Raw genomic sequence first — 27631 nt, 5'->3', positions numbered from 1 at the left:
AATTCAATCAGTGAAACTTGGAGTCGAAAGCTACTCTCAGAAACGGTGACCAAGAAACGATCATTGTTGTAAAAACGTGGTTCACTAAATATTCTTTAAAGAAAGAAATGTTATGTCTTTGCTTGCCCCGCCAGTGTACAATTTCAAACCCACCGTGATGTGGCTAACTCTTAACTATCCTCAGAAATGGCATGGCAAGCCACTCAGTTCAAAGGCCAGTAGGGATGGGCAATAAATGCTGGCCTTGCCAATAACATCCACATTCCCAAGGAGGAATAATAACGCTGCTTGATGTTGAAAGGAGTCCATAAATTTAAAAGCAAGCTTGAAGATGATGGAGATCCAAAATGTTCCAGATGCTTTCCTGGAGGTGCGCATAAAAAAAATCAACTTTTCTTTGTCCAGCAATATCAACCCATTTTTTCTTTTTCCCAAAGCAGTCTGGTACAAAAACGTGGTCTGGATCATCAGAGAAGTAAGAGTCATACAGCATGGAAACAGAATATTTGATTCATCTAGTTCATGCAATGTTTCCAAACTAGATTAGACACACCTTCCTACATTAAGCCCATATCCCTCCAAACTTTTCTTATTCATATACCTCTCCAAATGTCTTTTAAATGTTGTAACTGTACCTGCATCTATCACTTCCTCTGGCAATTCATTCCACATAAAAACACACATTGTGTAAAAAGTTGACCCTCATGTCCTTTTTAAAACTTTTCTCTGCTCAACTTAAAAATTACCCCTGGTTTTTAATTCCCCACCCTAGGGAAAACACCCTTGCTATTCGCCTTATCTATGCTCCTCATGATTTTACAAACCTCTACAAAGGTTACCCGTCAACCTCATACGCTCCAGTGAAAGAAGTCCCAGCCCATCCATCCTCTCCTTATAACTAAAACCCTTCAGTCATGGCAACATCCTAGTAAACCTTTTCTGAACACTCTCCAATTTAATAACCTTCCTATAACAGGGTACTCCACAGGAGGCCTCACCAATGTCCTGTACAACTTCAACATGATATCCCAATTACTTTATTTAAAGATCTGAACAATGAAGGCAAGCATGCTAAACGCCTTCTTAACCACCCTGTCTACCTGTGTCACAAATTTCAAAGAATTATGTACCTCAACTCCTAGGTCTCTGTTCTACAACACTACCCAGGGTCCTACCATTAATTGTATGAGTCCTGTCCTTGTTTATTTTACCAAAACACAATACCTCACATTTATCTAAACTCCATCTGCCACTCTTCAGTGCATTGACCCAATAGAAGTCCAGGAATTTGAAGCCAGACAAGTCAGTCTTTTCCAGAAGACACAATACAAGTTTGTGAAAGAACTTTAAACATTCACGCAGAATCTATTTAACAAAGTTTCTTGAAGACTTTCAAAATGGCTGCTTTGAAGACATCTTTCCACTGTGCCTAGCTATCCATGGTCACCGAATGCTCTTTCTCACCTCTGAATCTTACGTGTCCATTGTTTAAAGTTCCCCTAATTCAAACAATGCATGCACTTTAATTCAAACTTCAATCACTGTTAATTTAAACAGCTCCTCATTCTGGTTCATCAACACTCTAGGTGTGTTGTGCAGGTGCTGCACCCACAAATAACTGGCACAAATTCCCTCAAAAATATATTAACAACTTAAAATGATCCACAGAAGAAAACATCATTAACAAATAAGATTAAATCTCCAAACCCAACTGACTATCCTTAAACATTAATAATTTAACAACAAATTTTGAGAAATTTTGAGGCATGGTCCAAATCTCTTAACATACCTGTCTAATATCAAAAGTCAAGGTTAGAAAAAAGGAGGCTTTCATTTCACCAACATGGGCTTACATTGATCTCCATAGTGAAATATACTATATGAAATAATTTTATTACACGGGTTTTGTAATATTGAAATGCAACGTTAACTATTTGAAGAGCTAACAACGAAAGTCATTGAGATATCAATGAGTATTATTGGTTGTCATCTATTAAATGGAAAAATAAATGTACAAAGTGAAAGCAATTACTTTTTACCACACACTGCAAATATTTGCTCAGCACCAATGCAACAGGTTAAATTTATTTATTAGAATCAGTCAATGGAAATTATTCAGTTAGCTGTCAGCCAATTGAAGTTAGCCTGGAGTGCTGGAGTACACCCTTTGGTAGTTAAAAAGGCCTAAAATAGGTCATACGATTCCTACAAAGCTACCATGAAACCAACAAATGAAAAATTACACAAAATAACTGAGCACCATTTAAACACACTTGTATTTAAAAAATGAGTTATGTCAATATTTGCATCAAATAAGACCTAATTCTAAGAAGACAAAATACTGTGTTATGATACTTTCAAATGAAACATCTAACCAACTGAATATAAAGCCATGGTAGATGATTAACCAAAATGTATGTTTAACTAGCAATTCAGATCACATGCATTCTTTAGGACAAAGGTCACCACAAAACAACTCATAGTGAATGAATATGCAACCTCTGCCTGCTAGTTATTAAAATTATCATTTTTGGTGGTATGAAGTCACATTTTGCTATTAAGATTTCCACATTTTATTAAACGGAATTGCCACTTTTCTGTGTTTAAGTTTGAAAATGTGGAGAATCTTCCTGAATGGTTCAATAAGTGAGTTATGCAAATCAAGAAGGGACTAAGTTCAATTCCTAATCTGTCATCAAATAACCCATATCACCAAAAATACCATTGAGGCAAATCAGCTATGATTCTCTCTTGTTATTCAGCAGCTATTCCTGCCAGAAGTACTGAATACTGGGTTAAGACTGGATTGGGTTCAGTTACAATAGACTATTTTGTAACTTGAAAATCTGAATATCCTACAACAATCAAGAGTTACTTGTGACAACAATAGAAGGTGGCCAGTGTCTGTGCAAATAATCCTAACAAGAAATCTACACCTTAAGAGAAAACAGAGAACACAGGCAAAGAAAGTTGGTAAGAAAGTAAGGAAATGCGAAAGATGTGACAAATTATTTTTTTATAATACATAAATTAACAAAGATATACAAAACAAGGACAGGAAAATTTAAAATTAGACTGAAATTGAAATACCAGTTTAAGGAAAAATCCTCAACATATTTTCTGATCTTTGCATACAGGCAATTAAATTTGATCAAAGCACCAAAATTGTAATGTAGTGTTTGATCATTAAACATGAATGTTTGTGTTTTTTTTCAGTAAACTGTGGCAATACCGGCTGAGTTCATATTTATTTACCATTCTTAATTGCACTTAAGGCAATAATGAGACGACTGCAGGAACTGTAGCCTAAGTGACTTAGATACTCACAGTTTAGAAGGGAGTGTCCTAGTGTCAAAGAATAGCAATATATACTTTTAAGTCAAGACGGTGTATGGCTTTGAAAGGAACTTGCAAGTGGTCAATGCTTCTGGAAGGTGTTGTCAATAGAGTCATGGTGAATTGTTTCAATGCATTTTATGGATGGCACATATTGCTTTCACTGTGCGTCAGTGGATCAAAGTATTTAAGGTGGTGGATGGAATACTGAACAAGTTTCTCAGTTCTGGATGATATTGAAATTTTAGATTATTGTTGGGGACTCATTCACCTAGGCAAGCAGAGATCACAAACCAGGTGTATATCTTGTAGATTGTGGTCAGGCTTTAAGGAATTGGGAGATGAGTTATTTGCCACAGAATTCCCAAGATTTAACCTGCTCTTGTCGCCATAATCTGGCCCTAAAGTCAGGGGAATCCGTGAGGTGTAGGTTAGAAGAATATTGGTAAAGTGGTGCTTGAGTTTGCAACCATTGGAATGGCAATAGTAAGGGATGGACAGATTGGAAAGGATGAAATTCAGAGGCAAGTTTGTATCAGAGTTCTTCAAACATAATGATCAAGTGGGACATTTAGCTTTGTTGGGTACACTGAAAACTGTCTTTGAGTATGACAGCAATGGAGAAGAAAAGATTTGGGATTAGATATTAAGTATTGTAGGACGATTGGAGGCTGGGTATAAGCTTCTGAATAAATGTGGTGGGGGGAAGAGTTTAGGTTCTCATCATCAGATAATACTTGCAAATGGATTGGGGGAAAAAGGATAAATTTAGGAAAAATACTTGTGGATGTGTGTTAGGCAAAAAGAAAAACAAAAATTACAAATCCAAACTCAGCCTGCTATACTAGGACTGAGGGGGAAGCAATGACAGTTGCGTAAAACAGTTAAGTAATTTCCTAGCATTGCTAGATGATCAGTAAGAGCAACAGAAAAGCTTTCCCTGTTATCCACCTGACAATCTTTCTTCTCGATGCTCCATCATCAATAATCCCTCCCTTCCTTTCTCTGCTTTGCTTCCTGGCTATAGACTGGGGCCATAGGTCAACTTGTACAAAAACAAAAAGTGGAGAAACTCAGTAGGTCATGCAGTATCTGTGGTGAGAGAAACAGGCATGACATTTCATGACCAAATGATGTCTTTAGAACAGAAACAGGTTGGAAAATTGTGTTTTTTATGCTGTAGAGAAAAGGGACAGAGAAACAAGATTGTAATGATCTCCAGGAACAATGCCCATCTTCCAAGGCTTCCCACCCTTCATCTGATACTGAGCCTGATCTCCTCATTTACCAAAATGTCCAGATGCTCTTGAAATAACTTTCATCACCCTAACACCCCCCGCCAACTAAGGGTAAATTACAGGACATAATTTTCATGCTGAAAATCCCCAGATCATATTTCCTGTCAGTGCTCCCAGATCCTGAAATCTCCCTGTCCATTATGAGAGGACTCCTCTTCAAGGTTTGTTTGAGCACCAAGAGGTCTTGATGCCCAAAACCTCATCAGAACATGAATCCACTGACTTATTCTTCAAATACTGCAAACTTAGTTTCAAGATCTTTACAGGGAGGTACTGAGGGAATTGAACAGCAGTACCTGACAACCATTTTTGAAGTCTGTTTCTCAGCTGCAGTCAGCAAGATTGAGACATTTGTTTGTTGCCAGGCAAGTAAACCTGTGGGAAGAGCAAAATATCGAAGATTCTGGAAATCTGAAATAAAAACAAAAATTGCTGGAGGAACTCAACAGGCTGGACAGCTTCTATGGAGAGAGAAAAATGTTTCATTTTGAGTCAGTTATAACTCTTCTTTAGAACTGAAAGGGACCGGAAAATTATGTTTTATTTGTACTTCTTTCAATCTAGCCTCCTGTATTCATTGCTCAATGTGGTCTGCTTTGCATTGGTAAAACCAAATACAGACTGGCTGACCACAAACAGATTAGGTAAGCACTGTCTAGTATGAGGACAGGAGAAAACTATTCATCCTCAAGCCTGTCCAATTCAAAGTGGCCTGTGGATGATCTGTGGCCTAACACAGTACATCCTCATTTTTCCTGTTTCTCTTAGTGTATTTGGTTAACAATAATCTATTGATCTGAGATTTAAAACGCACAATTGATTTTGTATCAACTGTCACTTTCAGAAATAAGTTCAGAACTCTGCCAACCAGGTAGTTCCTGAATACACTCAAGAAAAGTCCAGCTCTAAAATTTTTGAATTTGTCCTCCGGTACTGTACTCCTCCAACCAACAGAAATAATTTCTCTCAAACTCACCCACTTGCTTCTGTTAAGATATTAAAAACGTTTTTCAAACTAATGCTAATAAACTTCTAAAATTCTAGTTTGTGCAATCTCTCCTCATAATTTGGCCTTTAGAATCCATGTATTATTCTGGCAAATTATACTGAGTTGCCTCACAAAGTTAATATATTCTAAGATGTAATGTGTAGAATGTGTTTCATACCATACTCTGAACAAGGTCTGGATAGGTGAAGCATAACTTCTACTCTATTGCTTTCTAGTCTTCTAGGTGTAGAAGGTCAGGATCTCATTAGCCTGTAATTATTTTCTGCACCTATTTATAACATTTGATAATCCTTGCAGCTGCACAACCCCTATCTCTTTGGCCTTCCATTTTAAAAAAAAGTTTATTAATTTCAAAAGTATTCAATGCTGTCGTGCTTAGGTCCAAAGTGAGAGAGAGGAATGTGTAAATGGGAGAGTATAGTACATAGGAACAGCAGTGGATCATTCAGCCCCTCAAGCCTGACCTACCATTCAATGACAGATATGTGGCCTAATTCCATGTACTTGCCTTTGGCCTATATCCCTCAATACTTCTGCTTAATAAAAAAAATTCCTTCAGATTTAAAATTAACAACTGATCCAGCATCTACTGCTGTTTATGGAAGAGTTCCAAACATTTACTACCCTTTATGTATGGAAGTGCTTCCCAACATCTCTCCTGAATGGTCTGGTCCTAATTCTTAGACTATGCTCCCTAGTTCTACAATTCCCAACCAGTGGAAATAGTTTAACTTTATATATTGTCTTTTCCTGTCAATACAATATTATAGAATCTCTATACAGTGTATATTCACCCTCTGAACAGCATCCCACCTAGACCCACTCCATCCAGCCCCAACACCTCCACTTACCATGGCCAGTCTACCTAACCTGGACATCTTTGGAATGGGGGAAAGAAACCGGAGCTGCCAGCAGAAACCCATGCAGAAAAGGGAGAACGTGCAAATTCCATACAGACAGTCGCATGAAGTTAGAATTGAACTTAGGCCACCGGTGCTGTGAGGCAGAGTGCTAACCACCATGCAGTCTCTTGAAGACTACGATCTGATCACCACTGACTCAGCCTTCTAAATTCTACAGAACAACAGGCCTAAATTGTATTCTCCCAGCAACGTAAGACTTAGGTCTGGTATAATTCTCATAAACCTATACTATATTCCTTCTAAGTCCAATGTCTCCTTCCAAAAGGACTCCTAGTTAGATCAGTTGGATGCATGGCTAGTTTGGATGCAGAGTGACACCAACAGCATGGGTTCAACTTCTGCACTGGCTGAGGTTACCATGAAGGACTGTCCTTTTTAACCTCTACCTGATGAACATGAAGAACCTCAGGTTAAACCACTACAGTTGTCTCTCTAATGAGAGCAGCTCTACAGTCTGGAAAGATTTTGGTGACTTTATTAAAAGACAAAAAGTTAAAATGTGGTAAATTCAATTATATAACAATCCCTTGTTGTCGGCACAAAAGATTTTCCAGAAAGTATTTTGAATAAATTGTGTGAAATTGATATGATAATGCCATCTAGTGGTATGACAATCCTACATGGATGTTTGTACATTTAACTGTCTAGCTCTGATAAAGACCACCATCTGGTGCCATGCACATTGACATTTTACTACAAAATTCCCACAGGGGAGGTTTACAGACAGATTACAATATGCATTTCATTGGAATAGGGAATCAGTAGACAGATGCAGCCCAACAGTATTCAAAAATTGAGATATAAAGATTATAATTTCTTCTTGAAGATAGCATTACCTTAATGGTTTTTCTTCATGTTTCATTAATCCAGACTTCTCTCTAAACCCTTTAATCTAGTTTGCCTTCCACTTATTGAAAGTCAGTTTCTAGTTTAACAAACCATTGTTTAGTATTACACATTGTTTACTATTCATTTTCAAAGCATAATGACAAAGAAATATCTGACTTCTTGGTTAACTGGAAGTAACTAAAAAGCATCTATTTTGCAGAGGAGCTGGGATCATGACAACACATTGGTTTGAACTTTGGACTGGAAATGTTATTTTAACAACAGTTGCAATAGCTTTATCTCCATGTAATTTCAGTGACACAACAGTAAGTATGGTAACAGCTTAATGAATGATAACAACATATCTTAAAAGGAACCTGTATACTTGCAGGACCATTTTATTCGAAATATCAATGCATATGGGTGATGCATATATGATCCTTTTTTCTTCCCACACTCCAATCCCCCAACCCCAACTCCATGTTTTATGTTATCAATATGGTGGTCACAGGCAATATAAAAATAGAAATTCTAAGTAGAATCCCTCTTGATGTAGAGCCATGACTAATTTCTATTTACAACTCAGAACTGTTTGTTAATTCTCAAAAATTTTGTAAACTTTTTGTAAACAGTAAATAGATCTATAGTAAAACATCTGAATATTATATTTTTATATTTTGACTTGGTGTCAATTTAAACATGCATCACAGTAAATATAACAGATTGTAAAATGTGTAGTTTGAAAATGGATTGATGCAGGACTTCGATTTACACATCGTTATTGGTCTGATTTAAGTCAGTGCTGGCTGCAGTGATAAACAAAGGTATCACAAATTACTGAATAAATACCATGTGTCAGTGCCCTCAATCTATACCGTTGCGCTGTTGATCACTCAGGAGCAAAGAACACAGTAGTACAGAAATAGTATGCTGTTTGTTTGGATTTACTGTGTACAAACAAAACCGGTATCAGTGGAATGGCTGCAGTGAGAAAACAGGAGTCTTAATTTAAATGCAAGCTGGTGCTAAGTTTCTTCTCACTCCTGTGTTTTTTGCACATGAAGAAGGTTGAATTCAGTGTTTCACTAGCACTGCACCTGATGGGAAAGGATCAGCAAGAGCAGGAAGTTTTTTTTTAATGTCAGGTATGCTGTACCAGACATTCACAAAGACTGCCACATCCTTGAAGCAACTTTGGCACAACATGTAATATCTGCTCAATACTGGCATTTTTTTGTGTGCAGCAGGTTCCTGAGGCTAATGCCACAGTGTGTTAGCCACTTTGTTGTCCATAGATAGGTAGGTGATGGCATAGTTGTATTATCAGTAGACGGTTAATTAAGAGACCCAGGTAATGTTCTGGGGGCTTGGGTTCAAATCTCACATGGCAGATGGTGGAATCTGAATTCAATTTTTAAAAAATCTGGAAGTAAGGGTTTAACGATGACCATGAAACCATTGTCAATTGTCAGGAATAAACCCATCTGGTTCACTAATGTCCTTTAAGGAAGGAAACTGCTGTCCTTACCTAGCATAGCCGATGGCACCCCAGCCTCACACTACTGTGGTTGACTCTTAACTACCCTCTGGGATGGACAATAAACGCTGGACTAGCAAGCGATGTCCCAAGTCTGATGAAAAAAATAAAAAAGCCAAGGGTGCCTTATTTACTTAGGACATTTGCCTTGCTATTTTTGCCACCAACTAATAGTAGCACTATAAAAGGTCAACACAATATTATGGAGTTGCTGGCTTTCTCCTCAGACTACAGTATCATCCAGTTAGCAATTTAAAAAAAAAATCTTTGAGGACAGATAACGAGAGTCCAGAGATGGTATATTCCTGTAAGGGTGAAAGGGAAGGTTGGTAGCTGTAGGGAATGCTGGATGACTAAATAAACTGAAGGTTTGGTTAAGAAAAAGAAGTAAACATATGTTAGGTACAGTCAAGATAGATTGAATGAATCCTCAGAAGAGTATAAAGGCAGTAGGAGTATACTTAATAGGGAAATTAGGAAGGCAAAAAGACGACATGAGATAGCTTTGGCAGATAGAGTTAAAGAGAATCCAAAGGGTTTTTACATACACATTAAGGACAAAAGAACAACTAGGGAGAGAATAGGGCCCCTCAAAGGTCAGCAAGGCGGCCTTTGTGTGGAGCCGCAGCAGATGGAGCAGATACTAAATGAGTATTCTGCATCAGTGTTTACTGTGGAAACATGACAGATATAGAATATAGGGAAATAGATGGTGACATCTTGAAAAATGTCCATGTTACAGAGGAGGAAGTGCTGGATGTCTTGAAACGCATGAAAGTGGATAAATCCCCAGGACCTGATCAGATGTACCCTAGAACTCTGTGAGAAGCTAGGGAAGTGATTGCTGGGCATCTTACTGAGATATTTGCATCATCGATTGTTACAGATGAGGTGGCGAATGACTGGAGGTTGGGTAGCGTGGTGTCACTGTTTAAGGGAACTAAGGACAAGCCAGGGAACTATACAACAGCGAGCTTGACGTCGGTGGTGGGCAAGTTGTCGGAGGGAATCCTGAGGGACGGGATAGTATTTGGAAAGACAATGACTAATTAAGGATAGTCAACATGACTTTATGCGTGGGAAATCATGTCTCACAAACTTGATTGAGTTTTTTGAAGAAGTAACAAAGGGGATTGATGAGGGCAGAGTGGTGGATTTGATCTAGATGGACTTCAGTAAGGCATTTGACAAGGTTCCCCATGGGAGACTGGTTAGCAAGGTTAGATGTCATGGTATATAAAGAGAATTAGCCATGTGGATATAGAACTGGCACAAAGGTAGAAGACAGAGGGTGGTGGTGGAGGGTTGTATTTCAGACTGGAGGCCTGTGACCAGGGGAGTGCCACAAGGATTGGTGATGGTCCACTACTTTTCATCATTTATATAAATGGTTTGGATGTGAGCAGAAGAGGTATAGTTAGTAAGTTTGCAGATGACACCAAAATTGGAGGTGTACTGGACAGCAAAGAAAGTTATCTCAGATTATATCGGGCTCTTGATCAGATGGAGTTAAATTCAGATAAATGTGAGGTGCTGCATTTTGGGAAAGCAAATCTTAGCAGGACTTATACACTTAATGGTAAGGTCGTAGAGAGTGTTGCTGAACAAACAGACCTTGGAGCGCAGGTTCATAGCTCCTTGAAAGTGGAGTTGCAGGTAGATACGATAATGTGTTTGGTATGCTTTCCTTTATTGGTCAGAGTATTGAGTACAGGAGTTGGGAGGTCATGTGCGGCTGTACAGGACATTGATTAGGCCATTTTTGGAATATTGTGTGCAATTCTGGTCTCCTTCCCATCGGAAGGATGTAGTGAAACTTGAAAAGGTTCAGAAAAGATTTAGAGGATGTTGCCAGGGTTGGAGGATTTAAGTTATAAGGGAGAGGTTGAATAGGCTGGGACTGTTTTTCCTCGAGCGTCGGAGGCTGAGGGTGACCTTGTAAAGACTTATAAAATCATGAAGGCACGGATAGGAAAAAAAGACAAAGTCTCTTCCCTGGGGTGGGGAAGTCCAGAATTTGAGGACATAGTTTTAGGGTGAGAGGGGAAAGATATAAAAGAGACCCAAGAGCCAACTTTTTCACATAAAGGATGGTATGTGTTTGGAATGACCTACCAGAGGAAGTGGTGGAGGGTGGTACAATTGCAACATTTAAAAGTCTTCTGGATGGGAATATGAATAGGAAGGGTTTGGAGGGATATGGGCTGGGTGCTGGCAGGTGACACTAGTTTGGGTTGGGATATCTAGTCAGCATGGACAAGTTCTGTGCTGTACATCTCTATGACTCCACGAATGAACAAGGTCAAATATACCAATAGAGTGAACATTTCAGTTAATCTCTCAGTCCCAGTATATCATTACAGGAATTCCAAAAATTAGTGCACAATACTAACCATCAATGATCTTACCTCCATCATAAGTCTAGGAGTGGAGATGTCCACTGGTGATTGCAAAATGTTCAGCACCTTTTGTGATTCCTCAGATACTGAAACAATCTGGGTGTACAGGGACAAGATTCAAGCTTGGCCAAGTGCCAAATGTGTTATACAAATGCAAGGCAATGACTATCTCAGATAGTTTAACCACATCCTCCTAATATTCAATGGCTTCACCACCAGGGATTACTTCACTAACATCCTGCGGGTTACCATTGACGAGAAATGGAACTGCACCAGTCATAAAAATACTGTGGCCACTATAGTCATAATGGAATTCTGGTGTCACCACCTGGGTGAGTATTTATTGCTTATTCCTAATTGCCCAGAGGGCAGTTAATAATCAATTACATGAAGGCTGGATAAGGTAGAAATGACAGATTCTATTCTCTAGTAAACCAGATGGATCTTTCTGAAATTCTCTATGCTCACCAGAAGGCAACAGGTCAAAAACAACATGTAGCAGGTATTGATTTTAGGTGTAGCTCAAGTAATACCAAAATTCAATAATTTCCTTGAAGGTTTAAGTAATTAACGTTTTCATACTTAGGTAATTAAATAACATCTACTGCTTTCTTTAGTGAACTCCTGTCTGGGCTCCTGCTATATTCTAACTAATGACAAATATGCAACTGACAAATCACAGTTAGGGCAAAACTTTCTTTTACTCTATTTTGTATATATGTTCTCAGCCTGAGATGACATACTGTAACTCCATATTGCATTGTTTTAGATAGGTAAGTCAGTATCCTTTCTTATTTGCCTGTAGTATGATCAAGTAAGGTGCAGGGTTTAACTGGAATTCGGGCAACTTTGGGTGGAACACTGCAAGGACCATGAACGTGAATCAGCTTCAAATGGCATTGTGGTCCTTTCATGCCTCCTCTACTAGCTATTTCCTTACAAGTACACGTGAATAGGCATATAAATATGGCAACATTTTCGCATTTCTTTGCAATAGGCTTTATAGCTCTTCGCATTTAAACTGACATTTCTCACTTGAACATCAATTTTGCTACAAATGTGACTTTTTTTGGTTATATTTGAGGAGCTCAATTACCTCCCATTAACATTTAAGCTAATCAAAGGAACTAATCTGTCACTCACTAGCTATTCACTGGAAAAAAAATCTACAAACCAAACATTGCAAGTGAAATAACTCCACAGAGGCTGGCATCCTGTGACCAAGTCAGTCTTTATTTACATGTGGCAAGTCACGGCATTGATCCAGTTCCCTCAGGGCCAGCTCTCAGTGTGAACAGGATGTCTAACAGCCCTGTTCTTATCTGTCAGCAAAGGCTCCTTGTTTGGACCAGATCAACAGGCCCAATCAGGGAATCCATACTCTCTGAGGTCCATGTGGCTGATCTGGTTATAGTCACTATATTCCTCCCCCTTTGCGCCTGAGGACATAGGCCAATTCTTTTTTTTGTAGCTCCTCCTGGGGCATGTTAAAACTGGGTCAGGTTCCTCACCCAGCCTCTGCTACGAATGGCATGTAATGTACAGTAGCTTGCCTGATGCACCTGGAGGTATCTTCAACACTTGAACCCACAGGTTCATGAACAGTTGGAAAGGAACCAGGCACATTTTGCTCCTGCATTGTTTTTGAGATTGCAACTTTCATATGGTCCATGTTCTTGTTCAGGACTGCTGCATTTTGCCAAACTTTATCCGTAACTGTACCTGACCTTGCATCGACCACACCTCTTACCCATGCAGCTCATTCCCATGGTTCCTCCACCAAAACTTTGTCCCCTGAAGTAAACTGTTTCCCTCACTTAGTGGACTTCCGTCCAGCATTGGCATTCCTGATGCCATTTCACCTTACCTTCCAGATCTGGTAGATCAGGTTTAACCTGGTGTGGACACTTCTCATTAGTAATCTACTGGAGCTATCTCTGTAGCTCATGAGGGATGGTCCTATAATCAAAGAAACCAGGACAGTCTGAAATAGAGTGAAAATGTAGGCTGTTCCTTTAAAACTGCCTTCAAAGTTTGGAGTTGTCTATACCATGCAATTTTAGGAAATACTTAAAACTCTTGCTTAGAAACCATGTTGTTATCTGTGACCAACACTTGTGGAAATTCTGTGTTCTACAAAAGAGGTGTGCAGGTTTTCCTATCATCACCCCTCCCCGCCCCCCCCCCCCCCCCCCCCCCCCCCACCCCCAGTGTTTAATGAATGAACTCTATTCATGTCTAGCCACACTGCGTGGGCATCCATAATGACTAAGAACATTAAGACCATGAAAGGACCTGCGTAGCCAAAGTGTAACCAAGTCAAGGGTTTACCCGGTCATTCCCACGAATGTGGGGAACTGTTGGCGGTAATTCTTGTCCTTGTTGGCACACTGGGCACTACCGAACAACACGGCTATGTCTGCATCCAATCCTGGCCACCAGACATAACTTCTCACCAATATTTTCATTTTGGAAACCCTGGATGACTCTGGTGGATTATACCTCTTCCCATCCTACCTCCTGCAAAAATGCCATCCCGTATTCCCAATTCCTCCGCCTCCACTGTATGTGCTCCCAGGAGGACCAGTTCCACCAAAGAACACACCAGATGACCTCCTTCTTTAGAGATCGCAATTTCCTTCGTACGTGGTTAAAGATGCCCTCCAACGCATCTCATCCACATCCCTCTGCCCTCAATCCCCACCCCTCCAACCGTAACAAGGACAGAACCGCCCTACCAACAATCCCCTACCCTACCAACCTTCGCATAAACCACATCATCCAACGACATTTCCACCACCTCCAAACGGACCCCACCACAAGGGAGATATTTCCCTCCCCACCCATTTCCGCTTTCAACAAAGACAGTTCTCTCAGTGACTACCTGGTCAAGTCCTCACCCCCCAACAACCCATCTTCCCTTCCTGGCACCCTCCCCTGCCACTGCAGAAATTGCAAAACCCGCACCCAAACTCCTTCCTCACCTCCATCCAAGGCCCCAAAGGAGCCTTCTACATCCATCAAAGTTTCACCTGCACATCCACCAATATCATTTATTGTATCCGTTGCTGCCAATGCAGTCTCCTCGACATTGGGGAGACTGGACGCCTCCTAGCAGAGCATTTTAGGGAACATCTCCCCAGTCAACTCCACCACCCTGTGGCCCAACATTTCAACTCCTCCTCCCTCTCTGCCGAGGACATGCAGGCCCTGGGCCTCCTCCCCTGCTGCTCCCTCACCACCCGACACCTGGAGGAAGAACGCTTCATCTTCCGCCTCGGTAGACTTCAACCTCATGGCATCAATGTGGATTTCACCAGTTTCCTCATTTCCCCTTCCTCCACCTCACCCCAGCTCCAACCTTTCAGCTTAGCACTGCCCTCATGCCCTGTCCTACCTGCCTATCTTCCTTTCCATCTATCCACTCCACCCTCCTCTCTGACCTATCACCTCCATCCCCACTCCCATTCATCTTTTGTACTCTATGCTACTTTTTCCCCACCCCCATTCTCATTTATCTCTCCACTCTGCAGGCATCCTGCCTCTATTCCTGATGAAGGGCTTTTGCCCAAAACATCGATTTTCTGCTCCTCGGTTCTGCCTGACCTGCTGCGCTTTTCCAGCAACACTCTAATCTACATCCTGGTGAAGTTCAGCCAGTATTGGGTGGCAATTTTTGCTCAGGACAATCACTGTTGCTCCCATGATATACAGTTCATATTGTGATCTGGTCTCTCAGTGTCCAAAATGTTTTAATTCTGGTTGTGAAGGCCCTTTGGTTTTTCCCATCACCACCAAATATTTTAGTTTTGTCAGGACTGAATCTTCCTGCGTCCAAAGTCTGATAGTCAACTGTGACTGAAAATGTGTCCAGAAAATGTAAAGCCATTACGGACTCTTCCAGTGATGGAACCACCAACACCAGTGGGAAATGGTTCAATGCATCTGCATTTGCTACTTGGCCTTTAGAGAGTGTTCCAACTTGTAATCATGTGCACTTAGTATTAGAGCGCACTGCATAACCTCCCTCAACTCAATACATGTAGACGATTGAGGGCCACCAATTTGACTGGGATAACGCAACCATCCTAGAACAAGCTAACGAGAGACATGCACAGGAAATTGTAGAGGCCTGGTTTTTAACCCAGAAGGCCATCAACAAGCATGTAGAAACAGACCCCATACACAAACCACTACAGAGAAAAATTGAAAATGGTAACATACTGATGAGGTTACCTAGCATGGCGGTGAAATATCTGCATGACCATCTACCGTCTTGGCGAGCAAACCATTAACCGATTTCTTCGCTTTCCAGCCTTCTGGTTTCTGCCTGTACTTTTGTTGTAAGGCAAATGTCACTGGTTAGGCCTTGTAGAATTGTGAAATTGCTTCCTGATCAACATGCAAGGGGACCTTAGCTCCTTTGACAGTACTAGACCTTCCTAAAAAAAACTTACAATATTTAGTAAGGACTTCACTCAGGTAGCCATTTACTAATCGATACATGTTGAACCCAATCAAGTTGAATTTTCTCAATTAATTTTCTCCCATCAAGCTTGGCCTGCGCCTTTTACTACAATCAGTGGTAACTGAACCTAAAGGTTCTCAGTCTAGCCGAGGTCTTGGTAAAACTTAAGTGTGGGTGTCAGAGCAAATTTGTTGAAGACTGTGTCGGCAATCACTGAAACCGCCTTGCTTGTATTGGCCTCCATTAGAAGTCGTTGACCATTCAACCAGATGTTTATGTTGATTGGTTCTGATTTGGACGTTGTTATGTAATTTAACTGTTCCAAACTAGATGTAGTGGACTTTCCTGCATTCGCCTGGATATCAGCCTATGAGTTCTCTTTCTTTAATTCAGGTCTGGGGGACTCTGTTGCTGTCTCAAGTCTGCATACCTGCAGCAACTACAATGTTGCTGGCCCAAATCCTGAATAAATTTTTAATCGCTTGGCTGATGCTTGGCTTTGTTCTGGGGTTTTGCTGTGGGATGACCTTGAGTCCCTCTCAATGTCCTGAGTGAGGCTATACAGTTGCCTTCACTCAAGTGGTGTTTCCCAAGCTCAGTCAGATTGGCGAGAATGTCCAATTCCATCAGAATATGCACGTTGCAACTCATATGCTCCATTTGCTGCATTTTCCAAAGATAAAGCCAGTTGTAATGCCTGCTTGAGTCCTGTTGGGCTTTAGGTAGTATGCACTTTTGCAAGGTTACACCATTAATCCCACATGCAAAATGATCTATCAACATCTCATTAAGGGTTAAACCAAAATTAAATGACTCTGCCAGTCATCTCACTCGAGTCAAAATCCCGATACAGATTCCCTGGTTCTCGAATTGCTGAGTAAAACCGAAAGCATCTCAGAATTAGAGGAGGCCTGGAGTTGTAATATTCATTAACTAAACACATCAAATGTTGAAAGGTTTTAGTAATTGGTGCCTCAGGGATAGTTAGGCTCCTAATAACAAAAAAATGCTGCAGGTCCACAAGCGGTCAGGAGATTACTCATTGCTTTTCATTTACTCCAATAACATTGCCTGGAAAAGAATAATGCATACTTTCCACATACTGGGCCCAGTCTTCGACAGCAGGATTGAACAAGCCAAGCTTCCCAAATAACAGCAAATTGTCAGAAATGTTTATCCCAACTCTAAAACAACTGCTGTGAGTGAATTTATTCAGAAACATGCTTTTCTCTCATCGCCACTGAACCACCTCCACAGAGGCCAGTATCCTATCACCAAGTCAGCCTTTATTTATATGTGGATTGTCATTGATAGTGACCAGCTCCCTCAGAACAAACTTTCAGAATGAAAAGGATGTCAAACACTTCTGTTTTTATCTGTCAAGACAGGGCTCCTTAATTGCACAAGATCAACAACCCCAATCAAGGAACTCATTTTATGAGGTTCATATGGCTAACCTCTTTCCAATCACCTTCGTAAGCAAATCAGGAGTACATTTTTTAAACAAAGTTTCACTGAATGAATTACATTCAAAAAAGCACAAAAGTACAATTTTTAGGCTTTATCTTGCTATCAACGCTTAGCAATATTGTTTGAAATTTGAAATATTGTTTCATTATCCTGTCAATAAACAATGTGCCCACCATGGATAGACCCATAAGAAGTATAATGGCTTGGAACTGAAATTACACTCCCCAAAATATTCAAGCACCCTCACAGATTATTTCGAGTACCTAATGACTATTGATTTTAATCACTCCAACACTGTAATTATGCCTTCGGCTACTTAGTCCCCAAGCTCTCAAATTCCCTCCTTGAATTTCTCCATCTCTATATTAAACTCTACACCTTCAAAAAAGTCCTTAGAACTTTGGTCAAGATTTTGGAAATTAATATAAATATCACAATATGCAACTTGGTGCCAAATTTTATTTCAGAATATCTACAAATTGCTCATTTCACTATATTTGAGGAATACATCTTGTTCTAAAAACATCTTCAAATTTGATGAAAATAAAGCAGTTTTGAAGTTAGATATCAGCAATAAGATTTGGTATTTTTTGGGTGCAATCTCATTCCAAAGATCCAGTGTTGCGCTGGCAGAGTATTGCACTGTTCAAGCTGTCAGAATTTTGGGCAAAACACTAAACGAAGCGTCTCATCAGGCAGACATGAGAGATCCACTGACACAGATTTGAAGAAGAGCAGTTGTCCCAACCAATATTTATCCCTTAATTAATCTTACAAGAAACAGACTTTCTGGTCTTTATTGCTGTTTGTTGGTGGTTTTTGTTTATATATCAATTGTTGTATTTCCTATCTTACAATAATGATGACACTTCAAAAACAAGTGCAAAGTATTTCTAGACATTCAGTTGTGAGAGGTTCTATTGCAATATTGCACTTTCGTTCCTTCAGCTAAATGCAAACAAGACAATCACCTGAATCACTTCTAATTTTTCTGCAGTGTGATTACAGTGGAAAGAATTTGTCATCGATTCCGCATGATCTGCCTGCAAACACAACAAAGCTGAAGCTAATGAAGAACAAGATTTCTTTAACTCTTCATGATATTCAAATTCTTTCAAATTTAACCCAGCTTAAAGAACTGTATCTTGGATACAATCTCATCTGCAATTTAATTTCAGGAGCATTCAATAATTTTAAAAAGTTGGCTATACTGGAACTACACAACAACTGCCTCACACATGTTGACAGGGATGTTCTGCAACCTCTGAATTTATCATGTTTAACTCTATATGGAAATCAATGGAACTGTAGTTGTGGCTTTCTTGGTTTCCAGAGGTGGCTTAATGAGTCACAAGTACACTTAGGTGAGTTCATCTCCCAAACAGATAGGTTTGCATAAATTTCTTATTGTAACGATATTCATGAATGATTAATGTTGCTAGGAGATGGCAAGTTTCTTTATAAAGTTTATAGTCAGTAAGATTACTGCAGTGAACACTTTTTTTAAAAAAAAATTACTGATGGGAACCTAAAGCTGTAGGGACGGGCAATAATGAGTGAATGAAAACAAAATTAGCAATGTAAATTATTTGAACAGGAAATCAGTATGACAAACAGGAACTTAAGGATTGTGTGTTTGTAAAGTTATATCTTATTTCAACCGCAGGTAATGCGAACATCACAACATGTGAAGCGCCTGAAGATATGCAATTCCACACTATTGAAGAAGCCTTTATAAAGAGGAATGGATGTTTTTCAGTTTCCAGCTTAACATCATCTCCAGATAGCACAACTGTCAAAAGTACATTAGACACAATCTTTTCGGAAAAGATGCAGAGTGCAGCAATGCGAATTCCAACTGTGGCTGGACAAAGTAACACCATGAATCAAACAAATGGCTCAGGTACTACAGCATTTTATGTCAGATGCCCATGTTTCTGACAAGTATCAAGAGAAATTATGGTGTAACACAGTACTTCATGAAATTTCTGACAGAAAGACAACAAGCAATATTTCATGGTACGCTATGCTATACCCATGGAGTGACTGGTGCAAATTGTCAAAAACAGTCTCATTGTGATGCAGGTTCAGAGCAGTAGTGGTCAAAAACTAAGCATCTTTTTATCTTATCCTTACAGGTGCCTTTGTTGATTTTATTGTTTGTTGGTTAGTTTAACTTTGCAGTAATAATGAAGTCACTGGACATTCAAACAAGTAGTTTATTATATATCAATCAACTACATATATAATGAGGTTTCATTTTGTTGAGGCCATAATAATTGACTCTCGTCTCAGTTTTGTGTCCACCTGTCTCACTATTATAGAAGCTGCTATTTACATAGTGCTATTCATTAATCTCACAAATTTTAATATTACAGAAGTCACTAAAAATACAAACTTCAAAAGCTTATTTTCAAAAGCTCCATAATAACCAAGATTAAAAATTATTGTTGCAGGTTTAGTGAGCTGTGCTATGCTCACAAAATTTAGTCCACATTGAGTTAGCTTAAATGCACCTGCAATAGAGATAGGGCTGCTATACTTGGCCTGAAGAGTTAGAAAGGAAAACATAGCCACAGCTCTGCACTAGACAACGATCCCTGACATAATTTTGATGCAGGAAAATTCAGTATCAAAGGACCATGTTCAGTTATATCGCAATTTCAGATCAAGTAGCCATCCACCAACCACCACATGTATCCATATGGAACTGTTGAATTAACCAAGTTACAGGAAGACACCAATGGTACTTTCAGGAAGGTAGGAAGCTAAAGAAACTATACTCAATGTTCAAACTGCTTTAACATTGGAAAATTAAATACCTGTTGAAATATAAACAAAGTTATTGATTTTCACAGCCATTTTTAGTCAATTGACTTTTGCCCAAAAAACAAATCTGATAACTTTGCTGCTGCATTGCATAAGGAATGTAATTTCCTAATTACAAAGTCAGTATAACAGAATGTACCAGTGCCATTATTGATATTTCCAACATCAGTCATGCTTGTGGAGTTTCTGATTGAGATGGCTTTTTAAGCATCTTTCAAGTGTCTACTTACAACTAAATATTTCATTAGTTGTGTTTAAAATCTATCCTAGTAGGGGTATTATGACACAGTTGCAGTGCCCTTAACTATCGATCAAAAGGTCCACGTTTACGCCCCACTTGCCTTGGAAGTGTAACATGCTCGAACAGTTTAGAATCATACTGCATAGAAACAGTCCCCTTGATTCAACTTGTCCACGTCAATTAGATTTCTTAAACTGAAATAGTTTTATTTGCCTGCGTTTGCCATATCCCTTCAAACCTTTCCTATCCTTTACTTGTCCAAATTCCTTTTAAATGTTGTTATTGTACTCACCTCTACCATTTTCTCTGACAGTTTGCTCCATATATGTACTATCCCTTGGGAGAAAAACGTTGTCCCTTAGATCGCTTTTAAATCATCCCCCTCTTTCCTTAAACCTATGCTCTCTAGTTTTGGACTCCCCCACCCTGAGGAAAAGACAGTGGCATTCACCTTACCCATGCCTCTCATGATTTTGTAAACCTCTATAAAATCACCCCTCAGCTCCTACACTCCAGGGGTAAAAGCCCCACCCTATCCAGCCTCTCCTTATAACTCAAAACTTCCTGTCTTTTAAACATCCCAGTAAGTCTTTTTTGCACTCTTTCCAATTTAATAACATCCTTCCTACAGCAGCCAGAGCTGTACACAGTACTCCAAATGCAGTCTTACCAATGACTTGTACAGCTGTAACATGGCATCTCAACTCCTGTACTCAGCACTCTGACTGATGAAGGTAAGCATACCTTCCTCACCACCATATCTACCTTTGATACCACATTCAAGGAACTATGTACTTGCACCCCTTGGTTTCTCTGTTGACAACATTCCTTAGAGCCCTTCCATTAAAAACCTGCCCTTAACACTTGATTACTAACTTCCCAAGTCTCTGCTCCCAGCCACAATGTGGGCCAATTCATGGCATTTTTTTTAAATTGCTGCCCATCTACCAAGTATTATGAAAAGAACATAACCTATGCCAGTACATCTGATGATTAAAAAAATCACCTTTACTTCAAGTCATTTAAAGGATTTTTAAAATGAGCTAAATTTACTGGTACAGGGAGACAATCCTTTATCCAAAATCCTCGGGCTCAGTTATTTTTCAGAGTTCAGAATTTTTCGGATTTTGGAATAAATGACATTTCCACAGTGAAATTAAAAAAATTACTTAGGTGCACGCGTGAATAGTACAAGCACTGAGACACAACTGATGCCTGCCCGTGCTGGGCCACGCTGTCACATCACATCTGAGTGGCGAGGTTTAAGTAGGTGTGGAGTTCAGTCACCTGTTTGCACGCAAAAATGACGCTCCACACTCAATGAAAAAATTTCGGATTTGAGCTTTTTGGATTTTTTTGTGTACCTGAAGATATTTTGACAAAATTCAAAACACCCCAAAGAAATTTGCTTTTTGTACAAACTGTTTATGTAGAAATACATCTTATATGTGGGTTTGTCCAAAATTTGTTGTACAATGAAGAAACTGATTCTAGTTTATAAGTTCAAGCATCTTTCCTGCTAATACATACAAAATCCTGAGGAAACTTGACTGGATGGATGAGGAAAGGGTGTTTTCTCTTGTGGGAGGGTGATGGTTTAAAAATAAGGAGCTGGAAACATTTTCTCTCAAAAGGTTGAGAATTTGTGGAATTCCTGTTCTCAAAAGAGAGCAGATGTGGAGTCTTTAAATATTTTAAAGGCAAAAGTAGATAGAATTTTGATTTTCAAGGGGATGAATGATTATTGCGGGTGTGCAGGAATACAGAGTTGATGCTTAAATTGAAAAAGCTTTAACCGCTGAGAGGCATACTCCTATTGCCATGTTTGTAATTTGGAGTTGAGCAACAATTACTTAGAATTTGCCAAATTAAGCAGCGACTGACATGCTGCATTGAAAGATAAGTTTTTTAAAAAATTAAACATGTAAAAATACAAACATTAAACATATTGACTAGATTAAAATCAATTTATATCAAGAATGTAAGTGAATGATTCCTTACAAAAAGATAACAAGCAATAGTACTTAATGCTTGGATATACTACTCTTTTCTTTATTTTTTAGATCAATCCAAATTTGGGAAATCCTGGAAATTAGTGGTTGGTGTTATGGCAACATCAATTGGTATATCTTCGATACTCATCCTCTTTGCAAAATTCATCAAATGGTACAATTGCTTCTTTGCCTACCATCATCATCGACTGCAGGAAGAACCAGATTTTTATTTGGAAAATACATCTACACAGACAACTTATAATGTCCCACAGACATCAAAAGAAGCTAAAAGCAATGAACAACAAACTGAAGCAAAGTCCATTCCTCACAATGTTTCTGATGATGACGGATATATTGAAGAAGGATATATAGATTCTATAGGATTCACCAGTTGTGAGCAATAAATACGTAAATGGTGTAGACTTGTTTCAGGAAGGCTATCTGATTTAGCTGACTGTGCAGGATATGCAATAAGTTAAATGAGTCACACATCAGTAACACAGACAAAAGCTATCATACTTAGAGCTTGCTTTCTTGAAAAAAATTTGCACTGCATTTTCAACAACATGGATTTATTCTGTGTCAAAAAGAAGAAAAATCTCCACTATGAGCACTCAAATTACACATTAGAATCCAAAGTTCCAAAACACAATATACTTGAAAGAAAGTTGATATGGTTGATAAGAGAATATACTGATAATGAACAATTTGCTGTTACAGAACTGGAAAAATTGTTTTTAAGAAGTTGTCAAAGCTATGCATCTTACATGCACAAAAATATATGTGGTTTTCTAGTTATAGCTTGATGTTTCTACGAGTTCAGCATTAACTCTATACATTCAAATACAAAACCAAAGACTCCGTTAATTATTTTTAAGAGTTAACAGCACGTTAACAGCAACCAGGATCAATCTACTGATGCAACTGAACCTCAGGAAAGATGGATTTGGCCTTGGTGTAGGGTCTAACAAGTTCAGCAGTTGGCACTGATACTTAAAAAATTAAACTAAGGACAGTTTGCATAAACATGATTTAAATTTAAGATGTTTAACAAAAGAAATAGCAGCACAAATAGACAAAGACCTACTGAGCCTACCGCACGAATAGACAAAGACCTACAGATCCTGCCGTGCCATTTAATGCAATCTTGAATAATATTTGGCCACTTTCCATTCCCAAACTTTGCCATTATCCTGACAGACTGAAAATCTATCTTTGGCTTCAATATGTTTCATGATGCACCATCCACAACCCTCAGATTTATTCATAACCTTCAGGGGTAGAGAATTCCAAACATTCACATTAATTTCAGTTAAATATCTCCTCAGCTCCATGCTAACTATTTAGCCTTTTATCCTGAGACTGTACCCACATGTAATAGATTTCCCAAATATGAGAAATAACCTAGTTACAACTCTGTAAGGCCCCATCAGAATCTTGTAGGTTTCAGGGGAATCACCCTCATTCTTCTAAATGCCAAAGAATATAAACATAACTTACTCAGTATCTCATCACACAATAATGCTCCCTTCTAAATCAGGTAAATAGTTATGAAGGTATTTTCACTGCTCAAAAGATGTTGACAAAATGATTTAGACCTAAGTCATTTAAGAGTGATATCAGGAAATATACTTCACAAGATATGAACATTTCCTCAAACTGTTGTCAATATTATTACAATTCAAATTTGAGATGCATAAAATGGCACAACAGGCTTGAAGAATCATACCTGGTTCTCGTGTACTCAATATTCTGAACAAGGTATTATTACTTACTCTCGTCGCTCTGTGAAAATTACATCCATACTCTGTGCTTCTCGATCGTTCTGTGCTTTGAGCTAAAATATAATATTATTGTTTGTTCATTTAAGAGCAATCAACAACAGTATGACAGTTTTCAGTTTTATTACAATATTATCTATAACATAAATATTTTAAATGTAATGACAGAGTGTATAATTCCAAGTAGCTCCACTTAAATAATTAAGGAATGATTATTTCAAACCATCTTGTGTGTTTATCATTTGTAGAGATGATTGCCTGTCTGACTAGAAGATGTTTATTGAAAGCAGAGAGAAAAAGCAGCAAATCAGTTTAGGGAACAAGAAAATAGAAGGACTGAGGTGACAAAGTTTAGCAGTGAGACTAAGCAAAAAGAGAGGACTTAGATTACAGGGCACAGTTCAAGTACTGCTGGATGAAGGAGCCATCGAACTAAAAAAGGTTGTAGAGAGAGATTGAGGCAAAGTCATAGATTGTCTTAAAAATAGTATGATCCCGGAGAAGCAAGTGCAGACATGTTGAGCATCATGAATCCAAATTCTAAAGTTGGTGACAGAGTAAGTGAGGAGACTGGTGGGTCTTTCCTTTGTATCTCTTTTGTTTGGACAAATGGTTTAAAAATTAGGAGATGATATCATAACTGAAGTTAGGAAATCCACATTTAAAATCATTAACATCCAAATTAATTAAGTAAATTGACATGCAATATTTTCCAACTGTAGCATATGGGAGTTGGTGGCCGTTGTGATTCAAGTTGACAATGTTAGCGTTCCAAAGCTGCTTAGGAAACTTTGGCTCAAACGTGAAGAGCTGCAGTCACTGTGATGCATCAGGGAGAGGGGGGAGTTACTTAAATGCTATTTCAGGACATAGTAACACCCCTGAGATTAATGACATCAAATCTGATTTGGTTATGGACAGGAAGGTTGATGGTGAGGCATTGGGATCCAAAGCGTAGCTTTGGAGGAGTCTCAGCATGTGCCCTTGTCGAATAGGTACGGATTTCTTGCTCTAAGTGTGGATTGGGGCACATACTGCAGGAAGTGCCAAGGTTCATGACATCTCTTCTGGGCTGGAGAAGAACCTGGAGCAGGACAGAAAGGATCCAGTTGTCATGGCCCATGGATGTAGTAATGGTACAGGTAAGAGTAGGAAAAAGTCTCTGCTGGGGGATAACAAGTAGCTTGGGGCTAAACTAAAATGCAGAACCACAAAAACAAGATTCAACCAATTCCAAATTGCAGTAGGGTAAATGAGATTACAGAGGTAGTAGAGGTCAATGATTGATGTGAGAGAAATGGGTTCTAGATCATGGGGCACTGGTACTAGTTCTAGGGAAAGAGAGAGCTGTTCTTTTGATATTGGCTTCAATTGATACATGCTTTGACGGGTGATCAGGCAACTTGTACAACTAGGTTCAGATAGAGTTTTAGTGAGAGATTGGACTCAACTGAAGGGAAATTTAAAACAGCAAAATGAAATGAAAAAGCAGAGGTGCAGGGTAGTGAAGAGGCAATGATAATCAAAATGAGATAGGAAGGAACAGAAAATATAACCAAAAGACTGCAGCAGAAATTAGAACCAGAATATGTAATAATGGCAAAAAGCCAAACTTCAAGACCTTGTATGAACGCATGCAGTAGTTCTAACAAGATGAGTTGACAGCACAAGTAGAAAAAAAGTGAATAAGTCTTGACTGCTGCTGTGGAAGCATGGTTGCACAGTAACGAACCCTGGAAAATCAACATTCAAAAATAGCTGACATTCCAGAAAAATAGGCAAAAAGAAAAAGGAGGTAGGGTAGTCTTATTAATGAAGAAGAATAACAGTGGGACAGTGAGTAGTGATACACGTGCAATAAATCATGATGTAGAATCAATTTGGGTGGAAGTTGCCTCACTGTAAGACAAAGTATAAATCATGAAATAATGGAGGTATGCAAGGAGAGCAGTACAATTGTCATGGGTGATTTTAATCTGCATATTGACTGAACCAATCAGATGGACATGGGCAGCATGAAAGATGAATTTGTAGAGTGCATCAGATATTGTTTCTTAGAGGAGTACTTCACAAACTCGAGCTTGGGAAAAGGCTATTTTAGATGTAGCTACATGTAACGAGGCAAGATTATTAAGAGATTTCATAGTTAAAGATGCTAAAGGGTTTAGCCAGCAAAGCATTGCAGAAATTCAACTTCATTTTGACAGAGAGGAACTAATGCCGCAAACCAGTAGTGTCAACAAATAAGGACAATTTAAGTGGCTCAGAAAATAGATGTGGTGTTCAAACAGATATTTCAGCTCAGCAAAACTTTATTCTGGTCAAAAACAATGACTTGATGAAAGGGTGAACTACCCATGGCTAATAAAAGTTGTTAAGGAGAGTATCAAAAAACTAGGGCATTAAAAGCAGTGTAAACTATTGATCGGCCTGAGGATGGGGACTTGTTTTATTTTGAAAACCAGTAGAGAATGACGAAACAGAGAAAATGAATTGTGGAAGCAAATTGGAATGAAATATAAAAACAAACAGCAAGAGCTTCTACGTGTATATAAAAATCAAGAGAAGCAGCTAAATTGAATTTTTTGGAGGATGTGACTAGGGATTTGATGATGAGGAGCAGGGAAGTGGCTGATAATTTACATCAATAGTTTCCTCCTTCTTCATGGTGGACGGCAATATAAACATCGCCAAAACATCAGATAAGCAAGGTGACAAAGGAAGGAAAGTAACACCATGTACCCATTCTCTATCATGGGGGCGAGGTACTTAGCACAAAAACAGGTCTGAAGGCAGCCAGGACATGATGGCCTGCTTCAAGTGTTTTAATCTAAGTGGCCACAGAGATAGAGGGGCATTGGTTGAAATCTTCCAGAACTCATTGGATTCTTGGAGAGTTCCAAAAGATCAGAAAATAACTAACTTGATGCCCTGTTTAAAAAGGGAGGAGACAAAAAGCAGGATCTATAGCGCAGTCTGTAGCGCAATTGGGAAAATGCTAGAGTCCATTATAAAGGAGGAAATAGCAAAGTATTTAGAGAAGCTTAATGCAATCAATTAGAGTCAACGTGCTTTTGAGAAAGGAAAACCATGTCGCCCAATATTTTCAAAGTATTTTGACAATATTATAAGCAGAGTTGATAAAGGGGAAGCAGTAACCTTCCCTCTAAGCTGCATGGCAGCCACTCCTAGACTCCGTGCACAGTGATCTGCATTAGCATGCCAACTGTGGTACTGACTTACTGTTCTAGAAGTTGCTGCTGCACACAGGCATCAGAGGCACATTGGAGGAAACGCTAGTCAATAGACTTAGTGCATTTGGATTTCGAAAAGGCATTTGATAAGGTGCCACATTAGAGATATTATATAAGATAGGAGCTCACAGTATTAGGGCTAATATATGAACTGAGGATTGGTTACACACAAAAGGCAGAGTCGGAGTTAGTGGGTATTTTCAGGTTGGCAAAACATAATTGGTAGTGTGCCACAAGGGATGCAGCTCGGAGTTTTCTATTAAG

At 39.0% G+C, this 27631-nt stretch overlaps 1 protein-coding gene across 1 annotated transcript in view; it reads right to left on the bottom strand.

The window, feature by feature from the left end:
- Positions 1 to 27631, bottom strand: part of ift74 (intraflagellar transport 74) — a 116518-nt gene that overhangs the window by 77524 nt on the left and 11363 nt on the right. The window contains exon 7 of the mRNA XM_060846200.1: positions 24108 to 24169. Within this exon, the coding sequence (XP_060702183.1) occupies positions 24108 to 24169 (62 nt within the window). The remainder of the gene's footprint in view (positions 1 to 24107; positions 24170 to 27631) is intronic.

Source organism: Hemiscyllium ocellatum, chromosome 2, assembly GCF_020745735.1.
Source record: "Hemiscyllium ocellatum isolate sHemOce1 chromosome 2, sHemOce1.pat.X.cur, whole genome shotgun sequence".
Taxonomy (NCBI): domain Eukaryota; kingdom Metazoa; phylum Chordata; class Chondrichthyes; order Orectolobiformes; family Hemiscylliidae; genus Hemiscyllium; species Hemiscyllium ocellatum.
This window is presented reverse-complemented; position numbering and strand designations above follow the sequence as displayed.